At 45.6% G+C, this 21,856-nt stretch overlaps 1 protein-coding gene and 2 long non-coding RNA genes across 3 annotated transcripts; 2 read left to right on the forward strand and 1 right to left on the reverse strand.

Annotated features, from left to right (window-relative positions):
• Positions 1 to 324: 324 nt before the first annotated feature.
• Positions 325 to 6,606, forward strand: LOC148272425 (uncharacterized). Its single transcript, XM_088240050.1, has 2 exons — positions 325 to 793; positions 1,544 to 6,606. The coding sequence occupies exons 1-2, from the start codon at positions 325 to 327 to the stop codon at positions 6,604 to 6,606; spliced, it is 5,532 nt and encodes a 1,843-aa protein (XP_088096176.1).
• A 2,019-nt stretch (positions 6,607 to 8,625) lies between these two features.
• On the reverse strand, positions 8,626 to 18,163 carry LOC148272426 (uncharacterized). Its single transcript, XR_015824846.1, has 2 exons — positions 17,964 to 18,163; positions 8,626 to 10,510 (listed from the first exon to the last, which is right to left on the reverse strand). It is a non-coding gene; the product is annotated as an uncharacterized LOC148272426 (long non-coding RNA).
• Positions 14,672 to 21,650, forward strand: LOC148272427 (uncharacterized). The gene is made up of 2 exons (XR_015824847.1): positions 14,672 to 18,052; positions 19,763 to 21,650. It is a non-coding gene; the product is annotated as an uncharacterized LOC148272427 (long non-coding RNA).
• Positions 21,651 to 21,856: the final 206 nt, after the last annotated feature.

Consider the following 21,856-nt stretch of genomic DNA (forward strand, 5'->3'; position numbering starts at 1 on the left):
CTGTTCGCCTTCCTGCACTTCGCTCTTCGCTCCGCTCTGCCTGCTGACTGCCTTCGCCTCTCTGCACCACTTGGACCGGGTGGAAAGTCCTTTTCAGGGCTATTGAGGTTGACTTGCGGTCGGCGCAGCTGTGCTCCTACCTTCCGACTTTGTCTTTGGCTCTGTCTGGGAGGGCGGCTTCCCACTTACGCCGGGAAGCTTGACTGCGGCAGACGCGGGTGACGAACCGGCGAAACTTTCATCGTGGTAACGCGTACGTTACATTTGGTCCTTCGGAGCTAAGGATCGTCGCCAGTGGTCTCCAGTCTACAACACACCTACAGCATGCCGGTCAACAGATCGCCTGTGTCGACGCGTTCGGGAACGCGTCGAGACGCCGGCACGGAGCACGAAGAGGAGCTTCAGGAGCCCCAACCGGGGTCTGTACGAGCACATCAGGAGGAGCCCCAGCCAGGGCCTTCACACGACTGCCAGGAGGAGCCTCATCAAGGACTTCTGGAGGAACAAAAGGACTCGGACGAGGGATCCGCACCCTCGGAGCGGTCCATCTCATCGGCGACATTTCGCCGACAGATGGAGGAACGCGAGGCGCATCACGAGAGGCAGGTGAGCAGCCTCAACGAGATCATCGCCGCGCTGAAGGCCGCCAACGCGAGAGAGGACGCCAGACGAGACATGGCAACCCCCCTCACGCCCACCATCGAGAGGGACCTCACATCGCACGGGACGTCGGAACCGGCTCACAAGCCGCTGCCGCTGACGTCAGACGCGTCTAGGACCGACGCAGCCCTCAGTACGAGGGAGGCTGCCGCCGCACGCCACGCCGCACGCTACGCCGCTGATCCGGAGGATACCGGAGCGGCGTACATCCAGCAGCCGAGCCACTACGACAGCAGCCGGGCGAGAGACGGGGCCGCTTGGAAGCGCCCTGTCACCGACGCGGAAGCAGCCTTCAGCACAAGGGAGGCCGCCGCCGCACGCCACACCACACGCTACGCCGCTGATCCGGAGGACACCGGAGCGGCGTACATCCATCCACCGAGCCACTACGACAGCGGCCGGGTGAGAGACGGGGCCGCATGGAAGCGCCCTGTCGCCGACACGGAAGCAGCCTTCAGAGCAAGGGAGGCCGCCACCGCACGCTACGCCGCTGATCCGGAGGACACCGGAGCGGCGTACATCCATCCACCGAGCCACTACGACAGCGGCCGGGTGAGAGACGGGGCCGCATGGAAGCGCCCTGTCGCCGACACGGAAGCAGCCTTCAGAGCAAGGGAGGCCGCCACCGCACGCTACGCCGCTGATCCGGAGGACACCGGAGCGGCGTACACACTTCCGCCGAGCCACTACGACAGCGGCCGGGTGAGAGACGGGGTGCCACGGAGGCACCCGGTCGCAGAGGCGGACTCCAGGACGAAGGAGGCCGCCAACACACGCTACGCCGCTGATCCGGAGGACACCGGAGCGGCGTACACATTTCCGCCGAGCCACTACGACAGCGGCCGGGTGAGAGACGGGGTGCCACGGAGGCACCCGGTCGCAGAGACGGACTCCAGGATGAAGGAGCCCGCCAACACACGCTACGCCGCTGAGCCGGCCTACGCCGGAGCGACAAACGCACATTTACAAGGCCGCTACAATGAGCGGCATCGGGACAATGAGGCGCCACCTGCACACAGCCGAAGGGAGGACGCCGACGTACGCTACGCCGCCGGGCCAGGCGAGCCCGTAGCGGCACGTACTATACCACTGGGGGGCTACGAGTTTCGTGACCCGGTGAGCGCGTGGGTACAAGAGGGGCTACCCACGGAATACATGCCGCCGGGTGCCACCGGCGAGCCTGTGACAAAATACAGACAGCCGCCGGAGTGGCACACGTTCATGGCGAGGCAAACCGGCGCTAGGGATCTACCGCAATTCTCCGGCGACCCGCTAGAATGGCGAATATTTAAGGCGCAATTTGATCAATCGACACAGATGTGCTCCCTTACAAACGCGGAGAACATTCTCCGTCTGCAACGAGCCCTCACAGGACGGGCCAAGGCCACAGTGTCGTCTTTGCTGGTAGATCCCCGAAATGTGCCGGACATTGTGAAGATGTTAGAGGCCGCCTTTGGACACCCGGAGATCGTCGTGGACAGAGTACTGGAGCGGATAAGAAAACTCCCTAAACTGGCCGACAACGCATCCCTGGAGGCCCTGACGGACTACGCGGTCGCGATAAGAAACGTCGTATCGACCGTAGAGGGCCTCGATGGAAGCCACCTCTCCTCCCCGAAGCTTCTGTCCGAGATGACTCAGAAGCTGCCACGAGTCGAGAGGATGATGTGGATTATGTCACGAGCGGATACCGTGAGAAAAGCTACCCCCAGGGATCTGGCACTGTGGCTAGCGAGACTGACCGGTGCAATACCGAATGCGGGTTGCATCGGGATCAGCACGGAACCCGCCCGAGTGGAGAAAAGGCGTACCCAAGAAAGGCACGTGTTTCTCACTCAGGACAAAAAATGCCTGTTCTGCGACATGAGTGGACACGCATTCGGACAATGCCGGAAGTTTCTCCGGAAAACGGTAGAGGAGAGGTGGACAATTGTGCGTGCCAAGTTCGTGTGCTACGGATGCCTGGAACCGGGACACAAAACGACCACCTGTGAAGCGGCGAAGTGCGACGAGTGCCACGGGCGGCATCATCGGTCGCTACACCGCGAGAGAGTGGACAGTACGCCGAACGAGCAAGTCTTATTGACAAGGCGGACGGAAGTCCCAGTGACCTTCAAGGTAGTGCCAGTAACCTTGAAGGGCCCGCGTGGGTCAATGGAGATCCACGCACTACTAGACGAGGGTTCATCGGTAACTCTCCTCGAGGAGGATGTCGCCCGTGCAGTGGGCGCCACCGGGGCCTGCGAGGAGTTGAGACTCATCGGTGCCAGTGGGAACACGGACACGCTACAGTCACAGCGTGTATCCGTAATCCTCGTTAAAGGAAACAAAGAATTTGGTGTCCAGGCACAGACGGTGCGGGTCATGGATCTGCCGCACCGCAACCGAAAGAGCACCAAGACACACGGGCCAGGCATCAAGCCGAAGATGTTAATCGGTCTTGATTACGCCACCCTAATGGTATCTACAGGCCCGCCAGTCCTACAAGAGGACGGGCGGCTAACCATCGAGACGGCCCTAGGAGCCGTCACCTACGGCGGGGCTGTGCACCCCGCCTTTGAATTACCCCCAGACGGCCAGGGTGAAAGGGACTTAGCGGAACTGGTAAAGAAGAGCTTCGCCGTTGACTCGCTAGGTGTAACCACCCTGGAACGTTGCCGCGCCGCAGATGTGCGAGCGGCGGAGCTCATGAGCAGCTCAACCACACAACTACCATCCGGACGATGGGAGACCGGTTTACTGTGGGCGAAAGACGGAGATTCTTTGCCCTGCAACCGGCAAGCAGCCATGAAGCGGCTGCACTCCCTGGAAAATAAACTACGGAAGGATCCGATACTGGCGATCGCATATCGCGCCAAGATGGCGGACTACATTGAAAAGGGATACGCCGTCAAACTAAGCCGCGAGGAGGTAGACGCCCACCATTCGCGCAAATGGTACCTGCCCCACTTCGCGGTGACAAACCCCAACAAGCCTGGCAAGATAAGGGTCGTGTTCGACGCCGCCGCCCAGTTCCAGAGGACGGCGTTGAACGACCATCTACTGACGGGACCTGACCTGCTTTCATCCCTCCTCGGAAACGTGATCCGCTTCAGAGAGGGACGAGTAGCCATCGCGGCCGACATACGGGAGATGTTCCTGCGGATAAGAATCCGGGAAGCCGACCAGCAATCGCAGCGGTTCCTATGGCGGACGCAGGACGGGCAGGAGCCCGACACGTTTGTCTTCGCGTCCATGATGTTTGGAGCGAAGTGCTCACCCAGCAGCGCGCAATTCGTGCGAAACACAGTCGCACGAGCACACGCGAAAGAATTTCCCGCCGCAGCAGAGGCGATCGAGCACAATATGTACATGGATGACTACCTAGACGCCACAGACAGCGAAGAAACAGCTGCAAGCCTGGTACGCGATGTTACCCTCGTACTCGGCAATGGCGGGTTCCGGCTCACCGGGTGGGCTTCAAACAAACCAGATGTCCTGGAAGAAGTAAAGGCCGACGACCGGGCCAATACAGCAGTCACCATAGGGGAAGAAGTAATGACGGAGCGGGTCCTCGGGATCGTATGGGATCCCAAGAGCGACCTATTTATATTTCGGCACGGAGCCGAAAGTGCAGCCATCCCGGAGCGACCCACCAAGCGCGGCATGTTGAGCGCCGCCATGAGTATCTTCGACCCAGTAGGCTTCATTGCGTGCCTCACGATACGGGCGAAGATATTGCTGCAAGCCATCTGGAGGACAAACACAGGTTGGGACCAACCGCTGCAACCGGACCACGCCGAAAAGTGGTTGGAATGGCGCGACCTGCTGGCAGCGAACGGCTGTACAATACCGAGATGCTCGCTGCAAGGGCAGAAAGAACCCGTGACACTGCACGTGTTCTGCGACGCGTCAGAGCAGGCATGCTGCACAGTGGCATACTTTGTGGGGGCCGATACCACAAGTTTCGCAATGGCGAAGTGCAAGGTGGCCCCCCTAAAGCCTCTGTCAGTGCCTAGACTAGAACTCCAGGCAGCGCTACTAGCGGCAAGGATGGCCGCCACCATAAAAAAAGAGAGTCGAGCTCTCATCACCCAAACCGTGTTCTGGACGGACTCGAGCACGGTCCTGTGTTGGCTGCGAACCGACCCACTGCGGTACAGCACGTTCGTCGCAAACAGGCTGGGCGAGATTGACGAGCTCACAGACGTACGGGACTGGAAATGGGTCCCCACCAAGGACAACCCAGCCGACATAGGGACCCGCGACAAGGGCCCACCCGACCTTGCGAGGTCGGGACTATGGTTCGGAGGCCCCGGCTTCCTGAGAAAAGGGGAAGCCGACTGGCCGAAAGAGAAGAAGTTACTACAACAACCGGACGAGAAGACGCTGGAGCGGAAACAACCCCGCCACTTCGTGGGCCACATCAGACGGACGGAGGCCCTACCCCAGGTGCAGCGCTTCTCGTCGTGGACCCGACTCGTCAGGGCGACGGCATGGGTGCTGCGATTCATCGCACGATGCCGCCGCCACGAGTCCCTGCCGTCCCCAGGGGGGACCTTTGAACTTCACGCCTCAGAAACACGGGCCGCAGAAATCATGCTGCTGAAGCGGTCCCAGGAGACGGCTTTCGGAGAAGAGCTGGAGCTCCTGAGACGAAAGGCGCCTATCCCGCCGCACAGCCGCCTCCACGCAGCGGCACCCTTCTTAGACGAAGAGGGAGTCATCCGGATGGGAACGCGCATCCAAGCGGCACAGAGCTTCGCAGAGGACTGCAGCGCGCCGCCTATCATGGACGGGACCTGCCCATACACCCGGCTGCTGATCACGCACAGCCACCGGAAAGGTGGCCACCCGGGAGTCGAGAGGACGATCGCCGACCTGAGAGCCAGCTACCTCATCCTGCGACTCCGCGGGGCTGTGAGGAAGATAACACGATGGTGCCCGCTGTGTAAAATGCTGCGCAGCCGGCCCCAACCCCCGCTGATGGGGCAACTGCCTGAGGCCCGACTGGCCTTCAGGACGCCGCCGTTCACGCACTGCGGGCTTGACTTCTTCGGACCGATGATGATCACCAACGGCCGAAGAAAAGAAAAGCGCTATGGGGCACTGTTCACCTGCCTCACCACACGCGCGATCCACCTGGAGCTAGCGTCGTCCCTCGAAAGCGACTCCGCCATAATGGCCATAAGAAGGATGGCCGCCCGCAGAGGCTGCCCACACACGTTATACTCGGACAACGCTACCAACTTCAGGGGAGCGGACAAAGAGCTGAAACAGGCCGTAGACGAGCTCCTGGCGGACCCCAGAATGCTCGCCGAACTTACAGTTCGCAAAATTGAGTGGAAATTCATTCCGCCCTCATCACCTCATATGGGGGGAGCGTGGGAAAGACTCGTGAGATCTGTAAAACGAGCCCTCCACGCAACCCTCAACGAGCAGGCTCCAAGAGAGGAGACCCTCAAAACCATATTGGCTGAAGCAGAGTACACCGTGAACAATCACCCGCTCACGCATGTGTCAACCAAGCCCAACGACGAAGCACCGCTGACCCCGAACCACTTCTTGCTCGGGTCAGCCAACACACAGCCAACTCTGGCATATTATAACAAAAGGGAAGAAGGGGCCTGCCTTCATAAGCAATGGAGGATCGCCCAGAAAATGGCCGACATGTTTTGGCGCCGATGGCTGAGGGAGTATCTTCCCACCTTGGCGCACAGGAAGAAATGGCGCGAGCCCGCGCCTCCAATACAGGTCGGGGACCTCGCGCTCATCATGGACCCAAATCTGCCGCGGAATTCTTGGCCTCGCGGCAGAGTCACCCGTGCAGAACCAGCAGCTGACGGACAAGTACGAGTCGTCGAGGTGCGGACCACCAACGGCACCTACACCAGACCAGCGGTGAAGATCGCCGTACTAATGAAGGAAGAGGAACAACGCGCCCAGCAGGAAAATAGTACAGACTAGCTGCACGGGGGGAGTGTTCCGGACGCGTAAAATCGAATAAATTAAAATAATACATTAATTAGAAAGGATCCCCGGTAAATGTATAGAACTGATGGCTGGGCTCTCAATAAAGATAAAATGGTCACTTTCGAGCCTGGCCTCAGTATTACCGGGGAAAAATAGCTAGGTTAAAATGAATAAAATGTACAAAAATATATTATGTAAATGTCATGTTGCGCGCGTCGCGGCTGCCGACGAAATGGCCCGTACGGGCATTGAGCGCCCGTATTTACGCCACCTGCGGCCGGCGGCATGTAGCGAGTGGCGGGGAAAGATTACCCCCACCACTCCGAGGCAGCCGGCGCGGGTGGGATGGCCGACTCACGGAGCCCGACGCGCACCGCCAATTGGAGATATTAAATCAGTTGAGTTCCTAACTCTGAACAGTTCACACGTGTTTTATTCCGTTCTCCGTCCTGTTCGCCTTCCTGCACTTCGCTCTTCGCTCCGCTCTGCCTGCTGACTGCCTTCGCCTCTCTGCACCACTTGGACCGGGTGGAAAGTCCTTTTCAGGGCTATTGAGGTTGACTTGCGGTCGGCGCAGCTGTGCTCCTACCTTCCGACTTTGTCTTTGGCTCTGTCTGGGAGGGCGGCTTCCCACTTACGCCGGGAAGCTTGACTGCGGCAGACGCGGGTGACGAACCGGCGAAACTTTCATCGTGGTAACGCGTACGTTACAGTTGGCTATATTATAAACAAACATCATCGTATTGTAAAATATCCTTTGCTTATATATTCTTTTAGTACTTTTGATTAATTTAACATCAAATTGTTCATGTTTTTAAGAAACTCTGCGGTACAATTTAATGGTCTAATTTTTACTGCGCATAAGAAAACATTTTTATATCCTATTTCCCGTAGGGCTGAACACCCTCATTGGAAAACGTTTTATATCTTTTGGACCCATTTCACGCACATTCAATTCATTATTTAATTTTTTCGCTTCAATTATATCGTTATTTCTCTTATCTTCTAATGTCCTTCTATCGAGATGTGTTTTACCTTTTTTATTGATTAGTCATTTTATTATTTTATGTACCTATCTACTACGCGGGTGATCGACGTCTGAGCCAATTTTTTTTTTTAATTTTGTCTTAATAGTCTATTAAGAAATAAAATAAAAACCAGTGAACTTCCTCATTTACGTGTCATAAACGTGGCTAGCCAAATTGTAAAATGCCAAGTGTTGACAATACGGCTGATCGACGATTGGCCCTTTTACAATACGGAAGCAATACGTATTTCGGCTAAAATGACAATCCGGCTGCGACGTATACATAAAAATCGATTTATTCGATTTTAGTATTCGGAGTGCCCCATCCCTACAAATGTCAAATCAAACCTAACCTGCATGATGAGTAGCTAGCGTACAATGAACATAATACGTACATGTGAACATATGTCATCTGCACTATACACCATACATCACACCAGCTCATTTACCTTGTACTGTTGAAGAAAGCGTTTCAAAATCATTTTAAAGGGTTCGTTTCCAAGTTTATTTTTCCACGTCACAACTCGGAGCGGAAAACGGTCACGGCAGTCACGGCAGTCACCACACTCACCACACAGCCACACAGCCACACAGCCACACAGTCACCGAGGGATCCAATTTAACGAGAGCGGTACTTTATTGGGATTATAAATACGGCAAACGAAAATCGGTAGGGGTGCGTAAGAAAAATCGGTAGACTCTTAGTTCTGGACATATTAATGCATAGACGCGCACTATAGAGTAAAATATTTTAAAAACTAGTGACACGAAAACGTAACCATAGTTACTAAGTTTGTTTATTTACACCAGGGCTACATTCAACGATCACGCATTTGCTAGTACCAAAAGTTGGAGGATACTAATTTTCGGTACATAAAAAGTTTATATTTTAACGTTAACAATCAACATTCGTTTTTGGTGGATCCCAATCAGATTATTTCCTTAAATTCCTTCTAATTTCGACCCATTTATTTCTTTTCACTGGATTTTGGGGAATGCAAATTGTAAAATATTCCTAATTGTCAATGGCAACCGCTGTCCACTAATATGAACGCAATATTTCCCGAGTGTGACGTGCCGCGTGCCCGCGTCTAGTTATTCTACGTCAGAGCTTGTAGTCATGTGTAATGTGTAGTCATTAGTCGTGAACGACATAATTAAACAAATAAACCTAAATAAAAAGCACTTTATAATAAAGTTATTGTAATCTACCCCGTGCTACTTTTAATTTATTCCCGACATTCGGATCCGCGCCGCCGCGCCGCCGCGGTCTGACCTCTCTTCGTACTCGTACGCGCATTTTCTCCCTGGATTATGACAATTATTATAGTCCTTAAAGTATAGCAAGGAGTGATTTATATTGACACGCGAAAAATCATTCGTATCTGGCATGTTCATTTATTTTTTTAATACAATGCTTGACATATAAATCAACATAATTATATCAAATGAGCTTTAAAACTAAAATAAACCTAATTATTAACGACGTTCTTACAAAGTTACATCATTTTGCAAAAATGTTTACGATGGGACCAATTGATCAATGGAAATCGATAGATTAAAAAATAATTCATTGGTTGTTGTTCGTGAAAAAAAAGTATTTTATGTCTTATTTTTTAGTAAATAATTGTCTTAAACACACTATAATAGGCATGTTTTTGCGATTTTACATAAATTTTCGGAAACAGAGTTTCATGTTTGCATGAAAAAATGGATAAAATCGATTTGATCGGTACATGATCAGTGATCAGTAATTTCCCATCACTAGTACTAATCCACATTAGTTTGGCAGCTGTCATAGAAATGATTAAAATCAAGCTATATTTTAAGGACTATAAAAGCGATGATTTTTTTACGCACTAGATTTGTAAATTGTCTTTAATTAGAGCTAGGACCATCCAAAGGGCATTAAAAGCGCCTGGTTTTGTTTGAAAAAAATCACAACGTGCCGACACAGAAAATGTCTCAGTTAATTAATATTTCCTTTCGTTTCTCCGTGAATATAAAAAAATATATTTTGTTTTTCAGTTATAAATAAAAAAAACTGCATTTTTATTTTTTACGCGTGTATGGGAGACGCACGCGTGAATTATGCGATCATTCACTGTCAGCAACGACAGCAACCGACTGAGTTTCACACAACACCGGCTACAGAAAACAGCGTCTCTGTCTTCCTTATATGTGTTATATCTTCGTGCTTTCTCTAATACAGATGTTTTGCTGTATTTGCGGACATCATTCTTCGGGTAGCGAGGTTAAATATTTTTTGTATTAAAATCCAGCATAGTTATACAAATTTTACTTTCCAAATCCGGTGTGAAAATGTCCATTTGAAGATAGCAAAAAATATAACTTCAACATTTAAAAAAAAGAGAGAGATGTATCAGTCTTGTATTCTATGTCGGCTAGTGGGACATCACAGCCGCACAAAAGTTAAGGAAATGAACACGGGCCAGCCGCCAGCCGCAAGAAAAAAGCCGTATTTTAAAATCAGTCGTGGCAACAACTTTACTGCGTAATCCAGAATGGGGGGTAATAATACTTCAAAGTTTTACCTTTTTACGGCTGTTTTTTATTTATTGATTGATTGGTACCTACCTATGCATTCGCTACCTACTAGTGGTAGGTGGTAGGTAATATACCGAAAATAGAGAGAATACAGAATAGAACTTACCGGTTTCACGCTAAACATCCTTTTTGGGAACATATCGCATCACCGCACTCGGTAGATCACACAATTCTGTACTTTGTACTGTCAAATCACTATTATCGTGAAAGGCATGAAAGTGGTCATCAATAACACAAAAATTAAAAATAAAAGCTCGTCGTTCGGCCAAAGAAGCTTCGAGTTTTTAAGTCCCAAAGCGTTTGCTTAAAAACAAATGAACTCAATAAATTTGAGAAAATATGGATGTTGGAAATGGGAGATTCGAAATTTCGAGAGTCTCTAGACATTGTCAGTGTAGATTTTTTAGGTAAATTAAAAAAAAAAGTTGCTAGAATTTCACCCGTCCGTGCACTCTGTAGCTGCAAGACGTTTGGTAAAATTAGCTTTGATATTATGTAAATGAACTAACTGAATAACGTAAACGTCAACTATACAAAATAGGGTCTAGATTTCCAACTGTCCGTGCGCTCTGCGGCTGCTGGATATGTCGCAATCTAGAATGTTTGTGTATTTTTTGTTAAAAACCCGCCAGTTATTTGTGAAATGTAAATGGGGGCTAGATTTCTAACCGCCCGAGCGCTCTGCAGCTGCAAGACGTGTCGCAATCTAGCTTCCGCGTGTTACTAAAATGTAATATAATCGGAAACGGGGAACTGAATCACGACGTAGCTGCGAGACTTGTTGGGATGTTCATTGTACAGTTGTACAGCGCCCTTGAAGTGATTTTCACGAAAATTACGCTATGGAAGTTATACAGAATAAATAAATAAGCCGAGACTCTAACTATCGAAATCGAGACCGGTAGCTCAATCACAAATAACTATCGACGTGCTTAAAAACGTGCTAAGCATTTGAGCGATCACAATTAACAATAATGAACATGCTCAAGTTATCGCAGGCATAAGTCAACGCGTGTGTAATTCACGCGTTGACTTATGCCTGCGATACATTCTCAAAATTGCGAAAATTGATAGATTTACTTACTACATTCACATTTTTTTTTTATATGAATGAGGATGTTCGGTGATTCTTTAAATATTTTTTATTTGTTAAGACTAAAACTAAGGAATTTTTTTATATTTTTATGGATCGTATTATCAGCGCTATGATTTTTAAAAGTTTTTTATTTCTAAAATTACTCCGCGTGTGACGTCTCAAGATCTCTTCCGCTTCTTTTCGGTCAGTTCTGCCGATTGGTCCGTTGACGGTTAGTAAACCGTAAATCTTCCACAACGCTCTTATCGTCGGTCGATCGTGTGAACTAAGAACGTCGTTCAAAGTAGTTCGTTTCCATTAAAATATTTTTTATTGTTTTCTTCATACATTTGAAAGAAACATCGCGGTAAAATTGAATGCTCTAATTTTTACCGCGCGTATGAAAACACTTTTGTATCCAATTGCCCGTAGGGCTGAAGTTCCTCATTGTCGTTAGTTTAGAATAGTCTCGAAATTTCGCCGACGTCAGACGCAGACGTCGCAAGTTCTCTTCGATGAGTTGTCCAGATTGGTGGGTTGGCTTCCCGGTAACCGGAAATATATCACAACACTCTGTCATCGGTTGATTTTGGAGAACTAGCGACGTCGTTTAAATTAGTTCATTTTCATTAAAATCATTTATATAATTTTTTCATAGATTTTCTAGAAACTTTGCCGTACGTACGTTTACCGCGCATAAGAAAACCTTTTTTTATGTTTTTCGTCCCATGGCCCCGATTACGATGGGAAGTTAACAGAGTTATCTTCGACTGTCTATAAAGAAAACCCGTGTACGAAAATTTGTATATTTGCGGGAACATTTCAAGTATCTTCGTCCGTAACCTATAATTGAACATGTTCAGAAGAAAAAAATGTAGGTACGCATATTCTGCTTTTCATACAGAAAACTTCATATTACTTTGTCGATAAAATTGAAGATAAATGCTAACTTCCCATTTTGATCGGGACCCCGGTGTCAAAGTTATTTAAGAAGGGAATATAAAATTCTGGGGTGTTTTTGTTAATTACACACTGTGTAACATTCGCCGTTAGGGCCACGTTGGAGCATCCGCAACTCTTCCATTTGTCGCTTAATTGGCCGCAAGGGCTGGCCTCTATCCACTATCCACCCTACTTGAGACGGGGGTGATATTCTTTCGAATTATTTCACCCACCCACGGTCCGATTTGTCCGCAAACATTCGAATCTTCCGGACTGTATTTTGGCCAGAGAATCTGGCGAGGGTTATCTCCGCCCGATCGAGTGTCACCGGTTATCAGAAAATGAATATATTTAGTTTGATCAATTCGCGGTATCGCGCGGCGTGCTGCGCCTTGCGACTCACGGAATACGGAACGGCCACGCGAGAATTCGCGAAACTTACGAGTATATTTGTTCGCTTTTATTCGCTTTTTCTCGCTCTCGAGGCCAATCGATATGACAGAAATGACGCGTGCGCGGTAAACAAACGTGTTTTATACTGCGCGCTATTTCAAAAGTATTTTACTAACAATATTCATGTGTACTAACAAATGTTTGTAGACAAGCCCGGATTTAATCCCCAAATTACAACTTACAACTGGGACTTCCATTCGAGACACGAGACTCGAAAGTCTCTACCCCTAATAAACATACTTCCCAGTAGCTCGATCACGAATAACTATCGACGTGCTTAAAAACATGCTAAGCATTTGAGCGATGAACATGCTGAAGTTATCGCGGTCACAAGTCAACGCGTGTATCGGCTTGGTTTTTGTTTTCCTCGTAAATAAATACAGTTCACTGGCGAAAAATCGGCGTTTACTATAAAAAATAATACAATATATTGCATTTGCAAAATAGTAAGAAGTATCTAATACAAAAAAGTGAAAATTAAATTACAATTACTACGGCGACTGCTTTTCTTGACATTTGGGTCGCCAACCGCCGGCCAAATGCAATAAATAGCGTGATAAATAATAAATAAACGAAAATAGGAGTTTTGGAATATTTTCCATATTTCCACCGGCGAAATTGAAATACGCGATTCCGCAGCAGGATTATGCGCCGCGAAACGTAAATATTTGGACATTTAATATTAGGTGTTCGCGGATGTTGCATTGTGATCGCGAATACGATAAACAACCATGGTGAGCGATTGTTGTCACGTCGCTAATAAGCTAATAAGCACATTCGTCTACATTCACGGTGATCTCACATTTAGTCATACAACCATTTCGTTGGATTTATCAACATTCATCGGCAATCGCTTTCCTTGCGGACATCGGGGAAGTTCGGAAGTTCGTTAGTTCAGTGTCCAGTGTCCAGTGTCCAGTGGTGCGGGAGATAGAATATAAAATATGTTTAGAATAAAAAATAATAACTACTTTGAACTACGATCAACCAATCAATGATAGCGTTGTTGCACTTTTGACAGCTACGGGGTTCTACTTTTTAATGTCAGGACAACTCACCGATGAGAATTAGTGACATCACGGGCGAAGTAATTTTAATATTACAAAACTTTAAAAAATCATAACGATGAGAATACGATACATAAATACTAAATAGTTAGTTTACTAGTTCGCTAGTTTGACAAATAAGACATGTCGCGAGAGTGATGAAACCGATTGCCGGTCTCCCAAACAACGCGGATTTATTAATTTTGTGTTTTTATTAATATATATATTTATCATAATTAATATTATAATTACGAGGCTATGTTGAATGCGAAGGAAGCGATCTGCTGATGAACGTCGATTAATCAAATGTGATGTTTTTGAAAGAAATGAAAGTATAAGTAAATGTGAAATCACCGCGAATGGGGTTATACTAAAACGGGCAGAGGAATCTCTGTATCCGGGGAGTATGTTAACTAGGGATGGAATGACTGAGAAGGATATTAGAGGATATAGAAGGTAAGGAGGGTGAGTGCCGGGAACAGAGTGAACGATGGATTTAAATCAACCTTGGCAAATAAATGTTCGTCGCGAGAGTCAAAATTAGCAGTTCACGATGGAGTCCCGGTCCCCGACCCTGATGTACGGGAGCGAAGTATGGACTTGGAAAAACGGAGGAGTAAAGTAAGCTGAATGCTGTCGAAATGCGATCTCTCAGTCGAATGTGTGGTAAAAATATGTACGATAGATGCGCAAATGTCGAGATCCGTACATCGTGTAAGGCTGAGATAAGCGCTATCGACAAAATCGAGAAAGGAGCTCCGCGTCGGTTCGGACATGCAGAGCGAATGGACAGCGAAAGAACGGCTAAAAATATTTACAACGCGAATGTTGATGGATGCAGAAATAGAGGAAGACCGAGAAAGACGTGGCATGACCGAATCCGACAAATGCTCGAAGGCGGACATGTTAAAAGTCGGAATAATCGGCGCGCGTGCACGAGAGGTGAATGAACGTGGAGGAAGCGAGATATGTACGCAAATATAGAGTGACGTGGCGTTCTATCATCTCTGCCTACCCTTACGGGGAAACCGCGTGATGGTGTGAATATATATATACACATACAATTATAGCGTAATAATGTTTGCTTTTAAAATTATGACTTCCTATGTTTGTACTTACCTGTATAATTTTTGAAAATGGCCCTTGGGCGTATTGGAAAATTAAATATATAAATAAACACTAACATAATGTTGCTTAAAAGAGTAAATAACCCCGACAGTCAAAAATATATCGACGCTGGTCCCCGATTACAATGGGGAGTTGACAGAGTTATCTCCGACTGTCTATAAAGAAAACCCCTTAATTGTGTAGGAAAATGAGTATGTTTGCGCGAACATTTCAAGTATCTCCGTTGGTAGCCTATAATAGAACATGTTTAGAAGAAAAATTGTATGCGTATTCTGCTTTTCACATAAAACTGAAGATAAATGTTAACTTTCCATTGTAATCGGTACCCTGGAAAGGAAAAAGTTACCGAGCAACTTTACCAATTAAGTTTTTTTTTTTTAATTAATAAAGAATCTCGTATTTTAATTTATTTTAAATTGCGCAGGAGGAATCACGCCAAAATAATACGAATAATATGAGATTATTATATAGTTTCCAGCGTCGATATCATTTCACTACATAGCGGTAAACACAGTGAGTCATCGTGTAATGGAAATATAAACATATTTCAAATAATCGAAACAAAGAAAGAAACTAAATTAAGAACGTAGTTCTTAGAATAATAACAAATATAAAGTTTCTTCGTTTTACTGATGCGCAAATTCTGCCGGCCTCGCGGTGCAGTGACCAGCGCGTTTGCCTGCCGTGCGAGAGGTCTCGGGCTCGATTCCCGACGTGGCCGTGGTCCGCGTATGGAAGTCCGCAGTCTCATATCTGGACCATTTAACAATAATAAATAAATTTCACCAAAAGTCTCGTAATCGCTGCGCTCACTTAACACGGCGAATATATTACATTGCTGGCTTGACAGTTGACAGTTGACAGCGGCACAGAAAAACCAAGTAATAGAAATATCTCGCGATTCAGCGGTGGAGTGTAATTTCGAAGAATCCTCTTTATCAAGTTTTCGGGTGAACGTAAATAAAGATCATCAGGAAATATCAGAAGAAGCGCTGAAGCATTTACTGCTTTTCTCCAGCACATACCTCTGTGAAAAGGCATTCTCCGCTCTTGTATATACTAAAAACAAATACGGAAACAGATTACAAGTGGAATCCGATTTGAGATTACAACTTAGTAGTAAACAAGACAAGGACAATCAAGACTAATGAACCAGGGACTGAAATTATAAAATAAACTACCAGACAAAACTAAACAAAAGACTTTTGAACAACAGAGTATAAATGAAAAATGTATATATTATTTTATGTAAAATGAATGTAATAATCCGTAAGGGTTTATAAATAAATTTTCAAATAAAAAAAAATAAAAAAAGTAACATCAACCCGAATATCACTAATTTAGTTACAAAAAAGCAACTCCAACCTTCTCACTTCTCATTAGTTAACCGTGTTGGTGTTGGCGGTGTTGGCGGTGTTGGCGGTGTTGGCGGTGCTGTTGCGCGTTCATTATTAACGTATTTTTTTTGTAAGAAAGTTTTTTTTGTGTTTGTATTGGTAATGGATAAAACATCAACAGTCCCAGATATGCTATTTTAATATGTACTTTTATTATATAAAAGCACAGAATTAAGAATAGTCCAGAAACCGCATACGCACATCAAACAGAAGGCGACTCAACTACTCATAAATGAGTAGGTTTACGTTTTGACCCATTAGATTATTTGTAGACGTCGCTCAGTACGCAACTCCCGATTTGAATTCAACTATGCCGAGTTGTGTCCCTTTAAAGTGTAGAAATACTGCTAGGATCTTAAAGAAATAGGAAGCAATCACATTTCATGTGTAGTTAACAAATGAATGTGTATGTAACAAATGCATTACTTAAAAATTGAATTTTTTTTCCATCTGTCAGATTGTCGAAGAAACAAAATGAATATTTCGTTAGTGTTGTCAGGGTAGTAAATTTTTTTACCCTACTTTGCTCGTCTAGTGAGAGAACTAATGAAAATTGGATCTCGGATTAAACAACTCTATCGAGGATATTTGACCGACATTATCTTTAAAACATCAAATATTATTTAACTTATACTTATACTTAACAAATATTATAAAAATATCCGTTTTATGTAAAATAAAATTTGTTTTATATTGCAAGTTCAAAGTTCACTAACCCTTTACTTATCTACTCTGTTGTGTCAATCAATATTTCCGCGTGCACAATAAAATTTTAGAGAAATTAACAAATTGCTTTTTTTTTACCTTACATTTGTGTTATGATTAATTTTTTACCATCTGGCAACATTACGCGGCGACTTCACGAATGCGCGCGGCGAAAGTGAGGCGAAAGGGGGGGGGGGGATTTTAGGACACAGTTCGATGTATTCAAATTATGATTCTACGCTACTTCTGAACTATTCTTAATTCTACGTATAAAAGTCATTATTTCACATTAAAAGTTCTTTATAGATTGAAGTTATCTCATTTGGTTCACGAGTTACCTACAATGTATTGGAAATCGCGCGATCAAAAAATCTTTTTCCTGAACATTTCGTTCAATGTGGTTTATCCTACAGATATTTCGGTATTTAAAGGGGTGTTTTTACACCAGCATATTTTACAGTCCCTGGACCGGCGCCTGAAGCGCGAGGTTGATCATCTTGCCTTCGTGTAAGAAAAATGAACAACATACGCCGCGATGGTGCACCGATGTAGTGCCCTATGCACTATGCACCATTAGGTGCGGAGAAGGAATGACGATGATGAACAAATAAACATATTTTTCGAATAAAACGTACGAGCGTTATATAATTTGCAGATCCGCGAATTAAATTGCAAATACATGCAAAATTTGTCAATTTGCCAAAAAAGTCGAGTTTCATGTTCCGTGTGTACACAGCTGCTGAATATAATTGTTTAAGTTTTAAAATACCGGCTGTTTTATTTTCAAAAACAAAATTAAAAAAATAGGACGCTATTACAAAAATATTCGAACGATTCAAAAAAAGCTTTCGAATACTTTTGACGTTTAGTTCCAATCTTCATTTTTGCACGTCACCGGTTTTACAGGTTTTGTAAAAAATAAGAAACGTCACGCACACCGGTATCCGCGCTCGCGACGTACATATGTATGCCGCATACGTCAAAATATTTCAACAAAAATAATAAAATACCTCCGGCATGATGTTTAAGGCACCAAATTTACACTTAGAACTATTTGAGGCACTATTTTCAATGGGTTTGACTATCCCACACTGTCACGGTAAGTTAAACGAGGTGTTTAATGTTATAATATAAGATTTGTAACTGGACACCACTGCACTGACGCGACTCTCCGCTACGAGACTTGCTTAAATACTAAAGCTAAAATTAAAGTTAAAATTGTAAAGCGCGTGCGCCTTTACATTCGCGATGTTGCTAGATATAATTGTATTATCTTAATCCGATGTTATCATATTATCAAAATTAATTTGTATTAGATAAAGAACAGCATAGATTGACCGTACAGATACTTTGTAAAGAAATCTACGTGTGCGTTCACACGAGGGCGATACAATAAGCAGTGCCTACTACAGCAACTGCCGCGCAGGATAAGACAATGGGACAATATAACATTCGTGCAACGCTGCGAAAATGAATACACGACGACGCGAGCGAGTTCTCGAAAAATATTATTTCTTAAATGGCAAGATGTATTGGAATCGTTGAAGGACAAACTAAATAATAAAAATGCGCGGGAGCGACACACGCGCCGAGTGAGTCGCTATTGTCCCGTCCGTGCGCGTTTACACGAGGACAATGCGACCGCGCGTGGCGGTGGGAGTAATCCATTATCCTGCCGAGATAGTCTGCACGTCTATCTCTGGGGCAATGTGTCTATTGATCTGTCCTCCATAATTTTTTCTCCATGGTCTTTGAGGGCTTGCAGCGACTGCCCTTCCTCGAGGGATGAAATTACGTCGCATATGCGGATGATGCTCTTCTGCTGCCAGCTGACAGTGGAAGGGGGCTTGAGACCGAGGGCTCAGCGACAGTGTCAATGGTATTGGAATGGGGATGTAGAAATAAACTAACCTTTACTCCGCGAAAGATGTTGAGCCTAAGTAAAGGGTAACCTTGACAAAGCGAGGAATGCAAACATCGGGATGGGAAGCCAGGGGGTTCAATTCATTAAGGAGGTAAGACCGCGGTGTGCAGCCGGACACGACGGGTTCGTTTCTGGCGCATGCAAAATAGATTTCTGCGAAAGCCTAAAGAGGGAGCTCTTTTTAAAAATGAGAAGGGTAAGCGGAGAGAATTGGGGTGTTAGGGGTGCCGGAATCTGTGTGCTCTATAGGAGGACCTACGTAGAGCAGCTGATAAGGTCGATGGAGGTCTGGCGGAATAGATATGATGCTGCTATTACGGGAAGGTGGACATACTTGTTTTTCCTGGACATCACAGCACGGTTCAGATGCTATCAGATCACGGCGAGTTTGGCGCAAAACTTTTTGATTTGGGACTAGTACATTGCGCCGCATGTGCTTGCGGCGAACCCTGCCAAACAGCGTCTCATATTCTGCGGGACGGCCCACTTCCAGGCACGGAGAGGGACATGATGGTTTCTAATCCAAGCGAGGTCCCGAAACCTGTTCGGTGTGCTGAGCTGGTGGTGAATACGAGCAACCTGAGGGCATTTTCTGTATTTGCGGAGGAGCGGGTCAGAGATGGGACTCGTCGAGGGCCCCTCGATCTCGAATTGAGATAATCCCCTGACCTACTGTTTCTGCGTATAGAATCGGGTTGCGGTCCCGTGGTTAGCGTCTCTGACTCGCGGATTAAAGGTCCACGGTTCGAACCCCACTCTGCCCCAACTTTATTATCATTTTCTAATAATGAGTTTTTTACAACTCGTTGAATATGGCCTTCAAAATAAAATATTTGGGTAAATTATAGGAATGCTAATATTTATTTTTTCTTTAAAAAAAAACAGATATACGCGAGAAATGGACCCACGCTAGTCTGGGTGCAGAAATCAAGTTTGTGCCGTTTTTGCCTCGATCTATGTGAGCGGCGCATCCGCAGTCCACAGTGACAACAAGTCACAGTCACCGCGGGGGGGGGGGGGGTCTTACTGCGTACTCGGATTGTATATATTTCCAGAATAAATGTTTTCCAAGACAAATATGATGTCAAGATTATTAGTGTTATCAATTTGCGAAGGTGTTGAATTTAACATGTCATTTGACTTAATCAGATCGTAGTCAGAATCCTGGAGAGAGTTTATTAGGCTATTAAATCTAGCATATTCTCAGATAAGAATGAGCTGGGGATTACTGTTATCGCGTTGCCGCCCACAAATAGAGTTGATTGATGCTCTGCCCGCTATCTTCACAGATCGGTGCATAGGACACCGCACTACATTGACTGCAGTCTCGTTCCGAGAGCCTTAACTTAACTCGGCATCGGGTCCTCTAGTCCCGGACAACTTCTGCTGAGAATTTCTGAATAACAGATTGGAGAGGGGGGTTTCACAATACGCACACTGACCCATCACCTCCAACATCATTTCCCTGTCCTCTCCTGCTGGTGCATAGGGAGCTGCATTGGCACTCCGACTGCTTACGCTTCAGGTGCCAGTTCAGGGACAGTGAAATTTTGCGGCATAAAACCACCTTAAAAACAAATATTTCGTGTCAACTCTCCTAGGAATCGAATTCGGGCTCTCGTGGCGAGCACTCCAACCACTAAACTACGAGAGGGATTTTTCTCCTTTCGATTTCTTTTTTTTAGATTTTTAACGGAGAGTCGTCATCGAGTCGAAACTACTCGTCCGAGATTCTGGTTCTGTTTCACACAGAGAACTGTTTTCTTCATCCACCTGGACTTTGACAAAAAGGAGTAGACAAATTACCATATTTTATGGACCATAAGATGCACTTTTTTACTCTGAAAATTCAATCAAAAATTGGGGCACATCTTATGGTCCGATGCTTTTTATCGTCTGAAACATTCTTTTTTTCTAAAATTTGATGGATTAATTTCAGTTCATCAATACATCTCCTCATGTGCGCACGCCGATTATTCCTAACATTTGTTGGACTCTGTCGCGCCATGTCTTACTAGGTCTATCGTTTTCTGCATCCATCAACATTCGCATCGTAGATCCTTTTAGCCGTTCTTTCGCTGTACATTCGCTCTACATGTCACCACTTTCTTGATTTTGTCAGTAATTTATTTATTTAACTTTTTGTACATAATTTTATTTGTACATTGGCGGGCTTATTGCCAAATGGCAATATCTTCCAACCAACCGATAAAATAATAGTTTTATTTTTATAATACTATTTACAAAACATATTCAATAGAAAATAAAGATTAAAAAGCTAAAGATATATAAAAATAGAAATAAACATATTTGTTTATAAATTACCTTAAATCAAAACTATTACTTAATGGGAAAAGGGGAAAAAGAGGAAAAAGGAAAGGAGGAGAGAGATCTCAGTAATCCTTGTCTCAGGAATCAACAACATTAAATACCAAGCTCTCGAGGACAAAAACTATTTTCAAGTGAAGAGTTAAGGACTGGATTTTCCTCAGTGGGAGGGATTTGAGTGGGAAATTCCGCGATGATTTTTCAAATGTTCGAGTTTACAGCTTACCATATTGATGTGCCATATACTTATATGTTTTTTTCAATTAATTTTTGTGTTTCTGATCCTATATTTGCGGTGATATACTCATGTGTCTGTATCAACTATGTGCTCATCTTATCTCAACACAGGACTTCAACTCCCACGGAGTTAGGACTTATGTTTTAAATTATGTGCAATAAACTAATGTATGTAAATAAATAAATAAAAAAATAATTAATAATGGAATTGATTTATTTCATCATCATCAACATTCCATGTCCGCTCCCTAGTTGGAGCATAATACGGTAACCGCAAGGAGCCTCCTGGCATCACAGATTCAGAGTCAGGTTTGCGTCCCATATTTCTGACGCAAACTGCCGACGAACAGACAGTAACGGACATCGCGAGCCTGGTACTGTGTACGAGCGGGCGAGCTCGGTCAAGACTCTCAT

This window comes from Micrasema longulum, unplaced genomic scaffold, assembly GCF_059751315.1.
Source record: "Micrasema longulum isolate JH-2025_06_02 unplaced genomic scaffold, ASM5975131v1 h1tg002334l, whole genome shotgun sequence".
Classification (NCBI taxonomy): domain Eukaryota; kingdom Metazoa; phylum Arthropoda; class Insecta; order Trichoptera; family Brachycentridae; genus Micrasema; species Micrasema longulum.